The 15280-nt window shown below is 42.5% G+C and overlaps 1 protein-coding gene across 1 annotated transcript in view; it reads right to left on the bottom strand.

Moving 5' to 3' along the window:
* LOC136858594 (uncharacterized) overlaps nt 1–15280 on the bottom strand; it is a 259902-nt gene that overhangs the window by 45464 nt on the left and 199158 nt on the right. The window contains exons 3-4 of the mRNA XM_067138267.2: nt 9270–9396; nt 1979–2122 (exon numbers count right to left, since the gene is read on the bottom strand). Coding sequence (XP_066994368.2) covers nt 1979–2122; nt 9270–9396 — 271 coding nt within the window. The remainder of the gene's footprint in view (nt 1–1978; nt 2123–9269; nt 9397–15280) is intronic.

The following is a 15280-nucleotide window of genomic DNA, read 5'->3' as shown; positions in this document are numbered from 1 at the left end:
GTGAGAGAGTAGCATTTATATTCATGCTATGAAGGAAGACCGACTGGCCTGTTTTGTGTGTTGCCCTTAAGATAGGGGATTCACCTAGTTTGCACCAGGCACTGAAACGCCTACCTACAAGTTTTAGCTCGCCGGCTCCCAGGGAGGGGGTTAATCCCAGTGAAACTCACAGATCAGGTGAGTGCAGATATTTCCTTCTATTATTATTATTATTATTATTATTATTATTATTATTATTATTATTATTATTATTGCTTATTTTATTGCTTCTTATTTGATATCGGATTTCTTGGCGGACGTTTAGTGGACTTTAAGTAGTATTTAGCGGATCTTGAAAATATAAGTTGGCAACACTGATAGCGATTAACTCTGTATTCGTCCGTGTTTAGTCTCAGGAATTAACTTGATACTAATTTCTGATGAAGGCTGAGGGCCATATGTGTTCTCGTAATTGCAAGCCGCGTTTCAGGTTAACCAAGTTCATTCTTATCCCTTCGTTTAAATATCTCTAAACAAGGTTACACTGAATTTCCTTATTTTCACAACAGACAAATGCTGAGCCTGTAATTAATCTCTGATTGCACGCCACCTATCTCCGAAGAGACCGCGCTCCTCTGTCGGTCTGTAACGAGTGTATAATTTGTGTATTTTTTTATAATTATAACTTTTGTTTGTTTTATCTGTATGTGTATGTTTGTTAAGTGTTAGTGTTTGTGTGCACCAATGTGTGTGTGACCGGGAGATTAGTCCATTATAGCGTTGGCTGACACAGTAATTACCTGTGTGCCAGTACGCGGTAGTCCTGGGTGGTCGCCCATCCAGGTACTGACCACGCCCTTAGTGGTACTGCAACGGGACTGTACCGATGGTGTTGCGCAGTGACTGTCACATATTAGTAATGTGAGTGTGCGGATGTTACATTTTGAATAAAAACAGCATCTTAAATGGGCAACGTAAGTGTTTGTGCACCCGCCTTGGTTTCCGGTTTCTGGTGTTTCAAGGTTTGAGAGTGGATCGAGCGTTGGATTTAGAAGGCGGCGTTTGATGGTTTTAGAAGTGAGAAGGGATTGGGGGATGGGGGTACTAACTTAATATACTGGTGATAGTAGACGAATAAGTTTGAGTGGTGTCTTTAAAAGTAAGAAAGATCACAATATGAGGATAAAGTTGGAATTCAAGAGGACAAATTTGGGAAAATATTCGTTTATAGGAAGGGGAATAACTTACCAAGGGAGATGTTCAATAAATGTCCAGTCTCTTTGCAATCATTTACGAAAAGCTAGGAAAACAACAGATAGGGAATCTTCCATCTGGGCTACTGCCATAAGTGCAGATCAGTAGTGACCGATTTTCATAACTAACAGCGAAGTACAAATCAAGCTCAGGAAATATACGTTTTTCTTTTGCTAGTTGTTTTACGTCGCACCGACACAGATAGGTCTTAGGCGACGATGGGACAGGAAAGGGCTAGGAGTGGGAAGGAAGCGGCCTTGGCCTTAATTAAGGTACAGCCCCAGCATTTGCCTGGTGTGAAAATGGGAAACCACGGAAAACCATTTTCAGGGCTGCCGACAGTGGGGTTCGAACTTACTATCTCCCGAATACTGGATACTGGTCGCACTTAAGCGACTGCAGCTATCGAGCTCGGTGAAATATACGTATAAACTGTGATGTTATATGTAGTGCACATTCTAAACAGTGGTGAGCTTCTATAACATACTGTTTTAGAAATCGGAAGAAATAAGGGATGCCTATGTCTTAAACTTCATTTCCGGGTATTGAACGAGACTTGTTTTGGAAATTAATTGTTATCTGCCGCATTATTGATAACTCTATGGTGGTATGTTTGATCATTTATTACACGTATATTTAATATACTCGTACCCTTACACATTATCCTGCAAGAAATCACAAAATTAGGCCTATCAAATGCAAGTTTACAACCAATCACATGATAGGAAGAAGATAAATGTTTCACCTGATATAATACTGTAGGTGATGACGATCTGCACCATGCTGTCCGTGAAGATGGTAAGCATGACACCCAGGGCGAAGAGCAGGCCTCCGATTATGGCTACCATCCTGTACGACATGCTCTGTAGAAGGTGGTTTGTGACCAGACCTACAAAACAAATACTCATACAGACAAAAACACTGTCATTATCAGCTCCTTGACAAGTCTAATGTAACTTAGCATCTGCTGAATCTGAAATGTGTTTTATTTAATTTTGCTAATACTGGATCACGTGTGAAATATATTTACAAGAACACGTCCAGGTTTTTACAAAGGAAATTAAATCCTCAACACACACAACAGAATCACACCTACATATCACGTTGGTTGCCACAATATATGCAATGACATCCTTACCCATGTGTCACAGTAAGAGAAGGGCAAATAAGGACCAAAGAGAATGCACAAGTCCCAGAATTGCCTGTTAGATGACAGTCAATCAATCAATCAATCAATCAATCAATCAATCAATCAATCAATCAATCAATCAATCAATCAATCAATCAATCAATCAATCAATCAATCAATCAATCAATCAATCAATCAATCAATCAATCACTACTGATCTGAATTTAGAGCAGTCGCCCAGATGGCAGATTCCCTATCAGTTTTTTCCCTAGCTTTCTCATAAATGATTGCAAAGAAATTGGAAATGTATTGAACATCTCCATTGGTAAGTTATTCCAATCCCTAACTCCCCTTCCTATAAAATTTATCCTCTTCAATTCCAACTTTATCTTCATATTGTGATCTTTTCTACTTTTAAAGACATCACTCAAACGTATTCGTCTACTAATGTCATTCCACGCCATCTCTCCGCTGACAGCTCGGAACATACCACTTAGTCGAGCAGCTCGTCTCCTTTGTCCCAAGTCTTCCCAGCCCAAACTTTGCAACATTTTTGTAATGCTACTCTTTTGTCGGAAATCACCCAGAACAAGTCGAGCTGCTTTTCTTTGGACATTTTCCGGTTCTTGAATCAAGTAATCCTGGTAAGGATCTCGTACACTGGAACTATACTCTAGTTGGGGTCTTATTAGAGACTTATATGCCCTCTCCTTTACATCCTTACTACAACCCCTAAACACCCTCATATCCATGTGCAGAGATTTGTACCCTTTATTTACAATCCCATTTATGTGATTACCCCAATGAAGGTGTTTCCTAATATTAACGTATTAACAGTTTCATGTCTATGTACTATTGAGCATTCCCTGTGTGCTATATTACAAGTAGAAACTGTTACTGATGTGCCATAACATAGTACGTTCCATTAAAGATGCTTCTACGTGATGATTCGCTGTGTTCCTCATGGCACACAGACGAACTTTGTCTAAGGATCACCGGTGATCCTCATGGCAGCCAACGTGATATTCAGAGTGTAACAGTAAAATATGGCCGAACTTTGAGGACATATTCCTTACACGTAGAAGAAGACAAAACGTTATATGTAAATGGGTACGGAAACGCTTTATTTCCATGTTAGAACTGATTTTCTACTGCTCTATACTTAGTACATTAATCATGGGAAACGGACAGATATCCGCCAAGTTAGTGTCTTGGCAGATGCAAACTGTATGAAAGTGCGGATAATTTTGCTGATAATTTCTAAATAATGACGTTTATTGATTTTCACTCAGGTATAGCTTTTGCTTGTGGTTAGGTGACCCTTGACATTGGTATGTGAGAATACTGATACATAAAGAGCCTTGAAACCATAAAGCCGTAAATCTGATCTAAGACTAACTGGCTCCTTCCCACAATTAATGGAAGGAAGGAACAAAGATCAATTCGTCGGTAGTTGTCGCAAGAGGAAATCCCTCATAAACCTGTGACTGTAGGGGTTCTGGTGCCAGGTGTCAGGCCTATTGTATTATGTTACAGATATATCCGTTTCAGTACCTTGGGTGTAATATACTCTAGTTATATATTTAAATTATCCCGTATAACCATTTGCGGATGCGGATGCGAGTACAGATAAAGGAAGTGCGGATGCGGGTACAGATAAAGGAAGTGCGGATGCGGATATTATTTTGTGTATCCGCGCAGGGCTCTATGATACATGAATCAACAAGCCGTAGCAGGGATACATCAGCTCATCCGGGATTCAATGCACGTGTTCCTGTCTGCTTCCCATGAGTAATGTACTATATCGAGTTGTAGAAAATCAGTTATAACATAGAAATAAAGCGTTCCCGGACCCATGTCCATATATTTTCTTCTTTTACGTGCGAGGAAGGTGTCCCGAAAGTTTGCGGTACCTTATTGTTACATGGTTTATAAACTCCCTATTTCTGCCTCATTTTACAGCTATACTGAGACAAGAGAACGTTTCAACAGTTAAAATTGCCACCACATGTAATTTATTACCTCCCTCTTCTTCTTTATCAGTTTACCCTCCAGGGTAGATTTTTCCCTCGGACTCAGCAAGGGATCCCATCTCTACCGTCTGAAGGAGAGTGTCCTGGAGCTTCAGACTCTGGGTCGGAGAATACAACTGGGGAGGATGACCAGTACCTCGCCAGGCGGCCTCACCTGCTATGCTGAACCGGGGCCTTGCTGGGGGATGGGAAGATTGGAAGGGATAGACAAGGAAGAGGGAAGGAAGCGCCGTGGCCTTAAGTTAGGTACCATCCCGGCATTTGCCTGGAGGAGAAGTGGGAAACGACGGAAGAAGACTTCCAGGATGGCTGAGATGGGAATCCATCCCACCTCTACTCAGCTGACCTTCCGAGGCTGAGAGGACCCCGTTCTAGCCCGCGTACCACTTGTCAAATTTCGCGGCAGAGCCGGGAATCGAACCCGCGCCTCCGGGGGTGGCAGTCTAACCACTACACCACAGAGGCGGACTACCTCCCTCTTACAATAAAATATACCGAACGTCTCACAACCACGATCTTTTAACCTTAAAAGAATGTTTCTTTCAGCAAAGTGTTTGCATCTTCTTCGCTTTGTTGATGCGTACATCCCTACACAACCCCATCCATCGGCATGAGTTCGAACTATGAATTACGAACTACTATTAAATTGTTTTCAATCAGTACTCTGAAGGGGTACAGCGGGCCTCGAGAGTTGCGCCCTCTCACAAGCCAGGGAGATTTGAAACTGTGGTTTTAAGGTGCGGAGAAGGTCAAGGGGTTGGCGGCCGTGGACAAAAAAAAAAAAAAAGGATCTGTCCCGGCATTTAACTTAGTGAAGGAGAGTGGACAACCACGGAAAACCATCGAAATGCAAATCTTTGAGCAAAGCCAATTAGATCTACGCTGAGCTAATTATTAGAATGACACGTTAAGTCGGCCGTGCTCTGAGTTGTGCTCCCTTCCACAGCGATACTAAGAAAACGAGAATGTTTAGAACGGTTGAAATTGACATCAGATATAGATAACAAAACAATAGAATAGTGACCATCATATCGTCCCTGTTCTGCCAAAACGACGAATGTTACAATGTTCTTCCTATCCATTATTTCCCTTAAGACTGGTCACGCCTTCGAGCCACATATTGATATTCGGTCCATCAGAACAATTTTCGTTGAGTACATTTTCCTATGTGCGTGTGTAAAGGAAAATGAACCTTACTGTACCATACTGAAGGAATGTATGTTTGCATGACATTTACCCACTCCTAGAGTGTGATGTATTTAAGGTTAATTTTCGTTTACACACGCGCATAGGAAAATGAACTCAACGAAAATTGTTCTGATGGACCGCATATCAATATATAGCTGGAAGGCGTGACCAGTCTTAAGGGAAATAATGGATAGGAAGAACATTGTAACATTCGTCGTTTTGGCAGAACAGGGACGATATCTAAAGAGTTTATTGAAAGTAATTTCTGTCAGTGAAAGAATGGTTCTTAACCGTTCTGGCATATGCAATGACATTATCTTTATCTATAGCCAGGAGACAGAACTCTTGCCACTGAGTTTATGGAATGACATTTGGCATATTTTCATCGTGAATGTTTCATTGTAGGCATTTCCATGGTAGATTTATGATTCAGGCAAAGTGGAATTCAACATGCTTGGCTCTTTCTTATTAAAATGTCTCATTCGGTGACGCGAGGTTGTCATTTTGGTGCTAATAGCAACATTGGCACCATCTACGGTAGTTATAACTGTGTAAGATTTTTATTCATGAGACACATTAATATGCCAATTTCAAAATTTAATTACTTTTCAGTAGTAATTTCGCCTGTCAAAGACAGGCTTACACATTAATTTAACCGGATGAGTTAGCCGTGCGGTTAGGGGCGCGCAGTTGTAAGCTTGCATCCGAGTGCGTTCGAACCCCACTGTCGGCAGCCATTGACAGAATAAATTTTGTCTTACGACGACTGAATACTATGCCAAAAATAAGAGCTTGTTAATAAATCCTAACAAAATTCAGACTATAATATTTGGTACCTAACTTAAGGCCACGGCCGCTTCCTTCCCTCTTCCTTACCTATCCCTTCCAATCTTCCCATCCCTCAACAAGGCCCCTGTTCAGCATAGCAGGTGAGGCCGCCTGGGCGAGGTACTGGTCATTCTCCCCAGTTGTATCCCCGACCAAGAGTCTGAAGCTCCAGGACACTGCCCTTGAGGCGGTAGAGGTGGGATCCCTCGCTGTGTCCGAGGAAAAAGCCGACCCTGGAGGGTAAACAGATGATGATGATGATGACCAAAAGAAATGTTAACTTTTTAAAAAGTAGACATGTACCCCCAATTATATTAAATAAAACTGTCGTGCCCTATTGTACGTCAGTAAGAAACTTGATGTTATAATGACTGAGACGCTAAAGTTTACTGAACGAGTGACAAATACATGCCATAAAGTTCAGAAACCCTTTTTTCCTCTCAAACGCTATTCTACTATATTTCCAAAGCACCTTAAATACAACTGGTAAAATCCCTAATCTTACCTATACTATTGTGACACTGTACTCACGGACATATCTCAAGACAGTAACAAGATGCTCGAACGGAGTATAATTACGTGTATCATTTATATTTAAGCAGCGATATGATTCTCACGCCAAAGGCCGTAGCCGTGTTGAAACACCGGATCCCGTGAAATCTCCGAAGTTAAGCAACATTGGGCGTGGTCAGGAGTTGGATGGGTTGCCACGCGCTGTTGGTGGGGGTAAGGGAATGTAGGAGCGGAAAGGAACTGGCCAACGTACCGCACGTAAACTCCGGCTCAGGAACACCTCTGCGGAGGTTCGGATCTGCCTTCGGGCAGAATAACCCTTACCTACCTACATGATTCTCACATTTCACCTTATTATAGGGAGTTGTCATGGCTTTGTGTTCGTGAACGTCGCAGTCTCCGCACGTTATCCCTTCTGCATCGAGTACTAAATTGAAGTGTTCCGGAGTACCTATTATCAAACGTAACTACCTCTCTTCCTATCACAACCACGATACACGATCTGGTTCCCCTTTAAATAAATGTCTCAGTCACTCCAGGGCTTACCACCGCTCCTTTGTAGTCACTGCCGCTAGGGTGTGGAATACCTTCTCTACTAGCATTAGAGATTTGCGTTCTCGAAGGAGATGGATTGCCGAAATCACTTGCTGAATACTTCTAAGTGACTAGTACGGTGAGTGATGTGTGAATAAGTACGTGAATGAGAATATCTTCATAAAAATTAGAAATTTTGTTACTAGTTGTAGATTTTTTACTGCATTTCCTTCTTTTATTATTACTATTGTCAGTTTTATAATTGTCCACCCCTGTGGTGTAGTGGTTAGTGTTAATAGCTGCCACCCCCGGAGGCCCGAGTTCGATTCCCGGCTCTGCCACGAAATTTGAAAAGTGGTATGAGGGCTGGAACGGGGTCAATTCAGCCTCGGGAGGTCAACTGAGTAGAGGTGGGTTCGATTCCCACCTCAGCCATCCTCGAAGTGGTTTTCCGTGATTCGCCACTTCTCCTCCAGGCAAATGCCGAGATGGTCAAATGGACTGTATTGTGATTGACCTGTCTAAAGCATTTGATAGGGTGGATCATGGGAGACTACTGGCAAAAATGAGTGCAATTGGACTAGACAAAAGAGTGACTGAATGGATTGATACATTTCTATAAAATAGATCTCAGAGAATTAGAGTAGGCGAAGCTTTATCTGACCCCATAATAATTAAGAGGGGAATTCCTGAGGGCAGTATTATTGGACCTATCTGTTTTCTTATATATATATATATACAGTATATACACGATATGAGTAAACAAGTGGAAGTTATGTTATTGATGTTATTCTGTATAGAGTAATAAAAAAGTTACAAGATTCTGAGCAACTGCAACGTGACCTCGATAATCTTGTGAGATGGGCAGCAGGCAATGGTATGTTGATAAACGGGGTTAAAAGTCAGGTTGTGAGTTTCACAAATAGGAAAAGTCCTCTCAGTTTTAATTACTGCGTTGATGGGGTGAAAGTTCCTTTTGGGGATCATTGTAAGTATCTGGGTGTTATATAAGGAGAGATCTTCACTGGGGTAATCACATAAATGGGATTGTAAATAAAGGGTTCAGATCATACCAGAACATACCATTGCCTGCTGTCCATCTCACAACATTTTCGAGGTCACGTTGCAGTTGCTCACAATCTTGTAACTTGTTTATCACTCTATAGAGAATAACATCATCCGCAAAAAACCTTACCTCTGATTCCACTCCTTTACATATATCATTTATATATATAAGAAAACATAAAGGTCCGATAATAGTGCCTTGAGCTTGTACAGTATGCGGACTGAATTATTCGAATAATTGAACTGCGAAAACAGCGAAAGAGAGAGAGAGAGAGAGAGAGAGAGGGGTGTCCCGTACCAGATATTTTGTTCCTGTGTAGCCTGTATAACAATGAGTAACAATTGGCTTCTCGTCGCACCGACACACATAGGTCTTATGGGGACCATGGGATAGGAAAGGGCCAGGAGTGGGAAGGAAGCGAGCGTGGCATTAAGGTACAGCCTCAGCATTTGCCTGGTGTGAAAATGGGAAACCACGGAAAATCATCTTCGGGACTGCCGACCGTGGAGTTCGAACCTCACAATCTCCAAGCTCACCGCTGAGCGCCCCTAACCGCAGACCAACTCGCTCGGTATATACAGCAATAAATTAGTGTTAGTTAATAAATCTTAGACTAAACACTGCCAGTCACATATTTATTTACCTACTATCCGCCTCCACGTTACAATTGGTCATTTAGAATGTGAAATTATACGTAAAGAACAATTTGCACGGCTGACGAACTGAAGAATTGGAGACAACTCACCAGTGAAGTTGACGGCCGCTGCGAGGGCGTTCATGATGACGGTGGCTCCTGTCGTTTGTGCCCCTAGCTTGTCCAGAATACCTTCAAAGAGCAAACCAAATGCGCTGTACTGGGCTGTCGTTGAGATCTGAAACACAGACCCTTTACATTACCTCTACTTCTTCAGGCTACCGACAGAATGTATCGGTCAATGCAGAACAACAATCACAAACACTTTCAAGCAATAATGCAGCAACATGCCAGCTGATGGTCATTTCATGAGTACTGACTTGCCTCTTCCATTCTTGCAGACTGTGAGACAAGAGATGACCTAGTGATATGGCGTAAGGACTATTTAGCTCGCAGAGATTAGGTCTCCTAATATCGAGATAGAATTATGCTTGCAATGATAAATACTATTATTGGTTGTACGTTCAACTAACTACCTTCATGGCGTTTGGAGACGCCTAGGAATAGAAGTATTTTCTCCAGTAGTTGCATTACCTGATGTAATCTACCGACACGAGGTTGTCGTGATTGATCACCTTCGAATACCATGAAGCTGAACCGGGATAGAACCCGTAAATAATAATAATAATAATAATAATAATAATAATAATAATAATAATAATAATAATAATAATAATAATAATAACAATAATAATAATAATAATTTTACGTCCCACTAACTATTTTATGGTTTCCGGAGACGCCGAGGTGCCAGAATTTTGTCCCGGAGTATTTAACGTGCCAGTAAGTCTACTGACACGAGGCCGGCATATTTGAGCACCTGCAAATACCACTGGACTGAGCCGGGATCGAACCTGCTAAGTTGGGCTCAGAAGGCCAGTGCTCTACTGTCTGAGTTACTCACGTGGACATAACCCATAAACTTAGGCTCAGAAGGTCAGTTCAGTACCGTCTAAGACACAAAGAACCCCTGCGAGACAAAGTTGCTGCAACTCTGCGTCACCGAAAAATATACGAAGTAGTTAGTGGCACGTAAATCCAAAAACATTATTAACATTATTTGGTTGGATGGCTAAATCAACAGAAACACCATTAGCTGTCACAAAATAAGGTAGACGTCACTGAAAGGTCCTCCAAGGGAAAATAGATGCAACGTAGTATCCGGTTGCTTTTCTCACTGAACCAGAATGTGCTATCACATATCATAGGCCAACCCTCTATACTGTACGACTTAACCCTATAAGTGGCATTATCACATAATTCGCCCCACGAAATACAAGGACTTTCTTCTTCTCCCTGGCCTTTTGTCACTTCCTTGTGATCGGCAGTTGGTGTGGATCTGTCGCAGTTTTAGGGCTTGGTGCCCTTCCCAAAATCAGTCCTCTTTGGAGAGATGTATCCAGTAATGTGTATTTCTGTGGTGGTCTGTAGTGTGATGTGTATAGTGAATGAAGAGAAGTTTATTAAGATGAATACAAACACCCAGTCCCTAAGCCACAATAATTAACCGTTCGCAGTTAAAATTCCCGTCCTGGGTGCGAATCGAACTCGGGCCTCAATGATCTGAAGGCCAATATGGTACCCATTCAGCCAAGGAGCTAAAAATGAGACGAGTCAGTGTGTTAAAACTGTGCTAACCGATACCAGAAAGGGCTGAAAACACTACATCTTGCCAGATATAATAATAATAATAATAATAATAATAATAATAATAATAATAATAATAATAATAATAATAATAATAATAATAATAATAAGACGGGGTCCACTCAGCCTAGCGAGGTCAACTGAGTAGAGGGGGAAGGGTTCGATTCCCACCTCAGCCATCCTCGAAGCCATTTTCTGTGGATTCACACTTCTCCTACAGGCAAATGTCGCGATGGCCACAGCCGATTCCTTCCCTCTTCCTTATCTATCCCTTCTGATCTTCCCATACCTCCGCAAGGCCCCTGTTCAGCATAGCAGGTGAGGCCGCCTGGGTTAGGTAGTGGTCCTCCTCCCCGGTTTCATCCCCTCGATCCATTGTCTCACGCTCCAGGAAACTGCCCTTGAGGCGGTGGAGGTGGAGTCCTTCACTGAGTCTGAGGGAAAAACCAACCCTGGAGGGTAAACGAATTGAGAAAAGAAAGAATAATAAATGGCGTTATGCGTTTAATATCCCAACGATCATTAACAACGGAAATTTTTACCGAAAGAGTTTGACTATATCTACTGGCAAGAGTATCTTGCATGAAAGTCCTTTTAAATGTGAACTTACTCAACCGGAATTCGCTCTCATAACCTTGAACTACCCACCTGGCGACCATGATCATTAAGACGTCATGTATTTACGATCTGACACCTTGCCGAGCAAGAGATAGGTAGCTAGTATAATTGTAAGAATAAGAGTAGGGTAATTATATACTGTAATAAAAGGGAATATTGAATTGCAACTGTTGAAAATTATTTATTTATTTATTTATTTATTTATTTATTTATTTATTTATTTATTTATTTATTTATTTATTTATTTATTTATTCTTTCTTTCTTAATCCGTTTACCCCCCAGGGATGGTTTTTCCTTCGGACTCAGCGAGGGATCCCACCTCTACCGCCTCAAGGGCAGTGTCCTGTAGCGTGAGACTTTGGGTCGGGGATACAAATGGAGAGGAGGACCAGTACCTTGCCCAGGTGACCCCACCTGCTATGCTGAACAGAAGCCTTGTAGGGGGATGGGAAGACTGGAAGGGGTTAATCAAGGAAGGGGAAGAGAAGCGTCCGTGGCCTTCAATTAGGTACCATCCCGGCATTTGCCTGAAGGAGAAGTGGGAAACCACGGAAAACTACTTCCAGGATGGCTGAGGTGGGAATCGAACCTGGCCCTCCGGGGGTGGCAGCTAATCACACTAACCACTACACCACAGAAACGGATATTTATTTATTTAATTTATTTATTTATTTATTTATTTATTTATTTATTTATTTATTTATTTGTAGACATACTGCACTGAAAGCCTGTAATCTAACATCTTGGAAATTGAAAATAGGTGCAGCGAGTATGATATGAAAATTAGCATTTCCAAGACTAGAGTGATGCCAGAACGGAAGAAAACTAAACGAATTGAATGTCAGGTTGGGAATATAAAGCTGGATCAGCTACTTTCCCAGTTAGCGCAGCAAATCTAATACAGTGAGTTCACACTTAGGATCAACAGTATTCTATAAGAAAGCAGTCAGCTCCAAGACGAAACTATCTGTACACCGGTCTGTTTTAGACCAAATTTGATGTATGGGATTGAAATCTGGATGGATTCAGGATATCTTATTCATAGGTTAGAAGTAATAGACATGAAATTTGCGACGATGTTCGCTGGTAAACACAGGTGGGAACAATAGCAGGAGAGTTTTTCTTACAACTTGCTTTACGTCGCACCGACACAAATAGGTCTTGTGGCGACGATGAAATAGGAAAGGGCTACGGGTGGGAATGAAGTATCCGTGGCCTTAATTAAGGTACAGTCCCAATATTTAAATGGGGAACCAACTATCTCCCGGATGCAAACTCACAGCTGCGCGCCCCTAACCTCACGGCCAACTCGCCCGGTGGTGGAATGATTTTAGTTGAACGCACGATATATTAAATGTTAACATTACTCTACGGTTAATTTCCTCAATATTATGAACAACAATTATCACAAACGCAATGGGCCGACACTGCTAATGTTATCATCAGCACAGCGCCCGCTCCAGAATATCGGGTGGCAGTGTACTCAGTTATGACGTTATAGGCCTATAGGGCATTGAGTTGAGGTTGCCTGAACTTCTCTACGATAAAGTTCTGTTTTCCTCACTAATCTGAAGAACTTAAACATATGGTATTCTACAAAGCGTGAATTGAAATGTATGTCAGTCAAGTGCCAAATACTGGGTTCGGTAATGAAGCCCGAACTAGCGCTCAGAGATTTTACGTCCGGAGTGGTTGATAAATGGTCCGCCTCTGTGGTGTAGTGGTTAGTGTGATTAACTGCCACCCCCAGAGGCCCGGGTTCGATTCCCGGCTCTGCCACGAAATTTGAAAAGTGGTACGAGGGCTGGAACGGGGTCCACTCAGCCTCGGGAGGTCAACTGAGTAGAGGTGGGTTCGATTCCCACCTCAGCCATCCTGGAAGTGGTTTTCCATGGTTTCCGACTTCTCCTCCAGGCAAATGCCGGGATGGTACCTAACTTAAGGCCACGGCCGCTTCCTTCCCTCTTCCTTGTCTATCCCTTCCAATCTTCCCATCCCCCCGCAAAGCCCCTGTTCAGCATAGCAGATGAGGCCGCCTGGGCGAGGTACTGGTCATCCTCCCTAGTTCTATCCTCCACCCAGAGTCTGAAGCTCCAGGACACTGCCCTTGAGGCCGTAGAGGTGGGATCCCTCGCTGAGTCCGAGGGAAAAACTGACCCTGGAGGATAAACAGATAAAGAAGAAAAAGAAGTGGTTGATAAATGAATGATTAATGCCTTCGTGTACCAATTTCGGTAAATTTCAGACGTTAAATTCTTACCGTGGTATTGTTTTATAACCTGTGAACCATTGCTGATCCTTTGTTTAGAAACTGCAGACCGGGCAAGTTGGCCGTGCAGTTAGAGGCGTGCAGCTGTGAGCTTGCATCCCGGGAGATAGTAGGTTTGAGCCCCACTGTCGGCAGCCCTGAAAATGGTTTTCTGTGGTTCCCCATTTTCACACCAGGCAAATGTTGGGAATGTACGCTAATTAAGGCCATGGTCACTTCCTTCCCACTTCTAGGCCTTTCCTATCCCATCGTCGTCATAAAACGTATCTATGTCGGTGCGACGTAAGACTGAAAAAAAAAAAGGAAATAAGAAACTGCAGTTACTTGACGTTCAACTTTCTCGCTATTATCCCCCTCGGAAATAATTCAAAGTAGTATTCAGAGGGCGGTGACGAGTTCGACAGTCGCTCGTTTACGTTTTGTCGAGAACCTGCAGCTGTCTGTTTATTTCTAGGCCGAATATTACTTCTATTTATTTCAACTATTTTAAACGTGCATAAAAATTGTATAATCTTTTTCCTTGTCATAATCATTGTAGTCTCATTTTCAACCTCTGATTTCCAAAAAGTTAATTCATTCTATTTCTGCAGGGTGAGCAACATTAAGCGGAACCAGTCCCGCCGCCTAGCAGCGCAGCCTGCACACGGTAGGTGCATGCCTGATAGCAAGTCCGCAGTAAATACATTGTGAAAACAGAAAGTTAAAGTAGGCTTCTAACATATATCACGCCAGGAGATGTTGAAACTGCCTCCCTTCGTTGTTCAAGCATTTCTGGCACCTGCTGAGGAAAGTTTTCATTACCCTCTGCAGCTCGCTCTGTGAAGCGGCAGCAATTTCTTGACGAAGTCCGACCTGGAACTTGAACATCAGGAAACTTCTCTTGAAATAATCTTCTTACGGCCCTCACACTTTCTGTACGGACGTATGACTAGCAAAATGAATACTCACTGGGGAACAGAATACCGATACCCGACTTGAGCCACCTGAGCCATATCACTGAATTCATACACTGTACTAATGCCACCAACGAAACACGAGACACGTTTGCAAACGTTCAACAAAGACAGAAATGCGGTGCGGTAGCGCGGCCTTGAGTACATCCGGCACTGTATTTCGTCACCGGCCGACACACTCACTCAGGAATTCCCGCGCACAGGATGGAGCGGTTCCGCTTTATTCTGCTCACCCGGTATATCTACTGTAGTTCTCCGTCTTTTCCCCCAGAAGACTGTATCCTTACGTGTGTACAACTCATAGCACCATGCACTCCTGGAAATCTCCGAATTCTAAAGAAATCCTCCATCCCCTCTCTTTGATCCCTCTGTGTGAGAGGATATTTTAAAATGAAATCTCGTGCTAAAGGTGGAATTGCATCTGATACTTGGTGTGTTATTTGGCTTACGGGTTTTTGTCGACTATTAACATCGTTATTCACTTAATGAAATGATCCCGTCTCGTAAGATCGCAGAGTAGTGAAAATATGATTTCACAGGGTGACTTAGACGCGTGGTTAGGATCGTATAGCTG

The sequence above is a fragment of the Anabrus simplex genome, chromosome 1, assembly GCF_040414725.1.
Source record: "Anabrus simplex isolate iqAnaSimp1 chromosome 1, ASM4041472v1, whole genome shotgun sequence".
Classification (NCBI taxonomy): Eukaryota; Metazoa; Arthropoda; class Insecta; order Orthoptera; family Tettigoniidae; genus Anabrus; species Anabrus simplex.
This window is presented reverse-complemented; position numbering and strand designations above follow the sequence as displayed.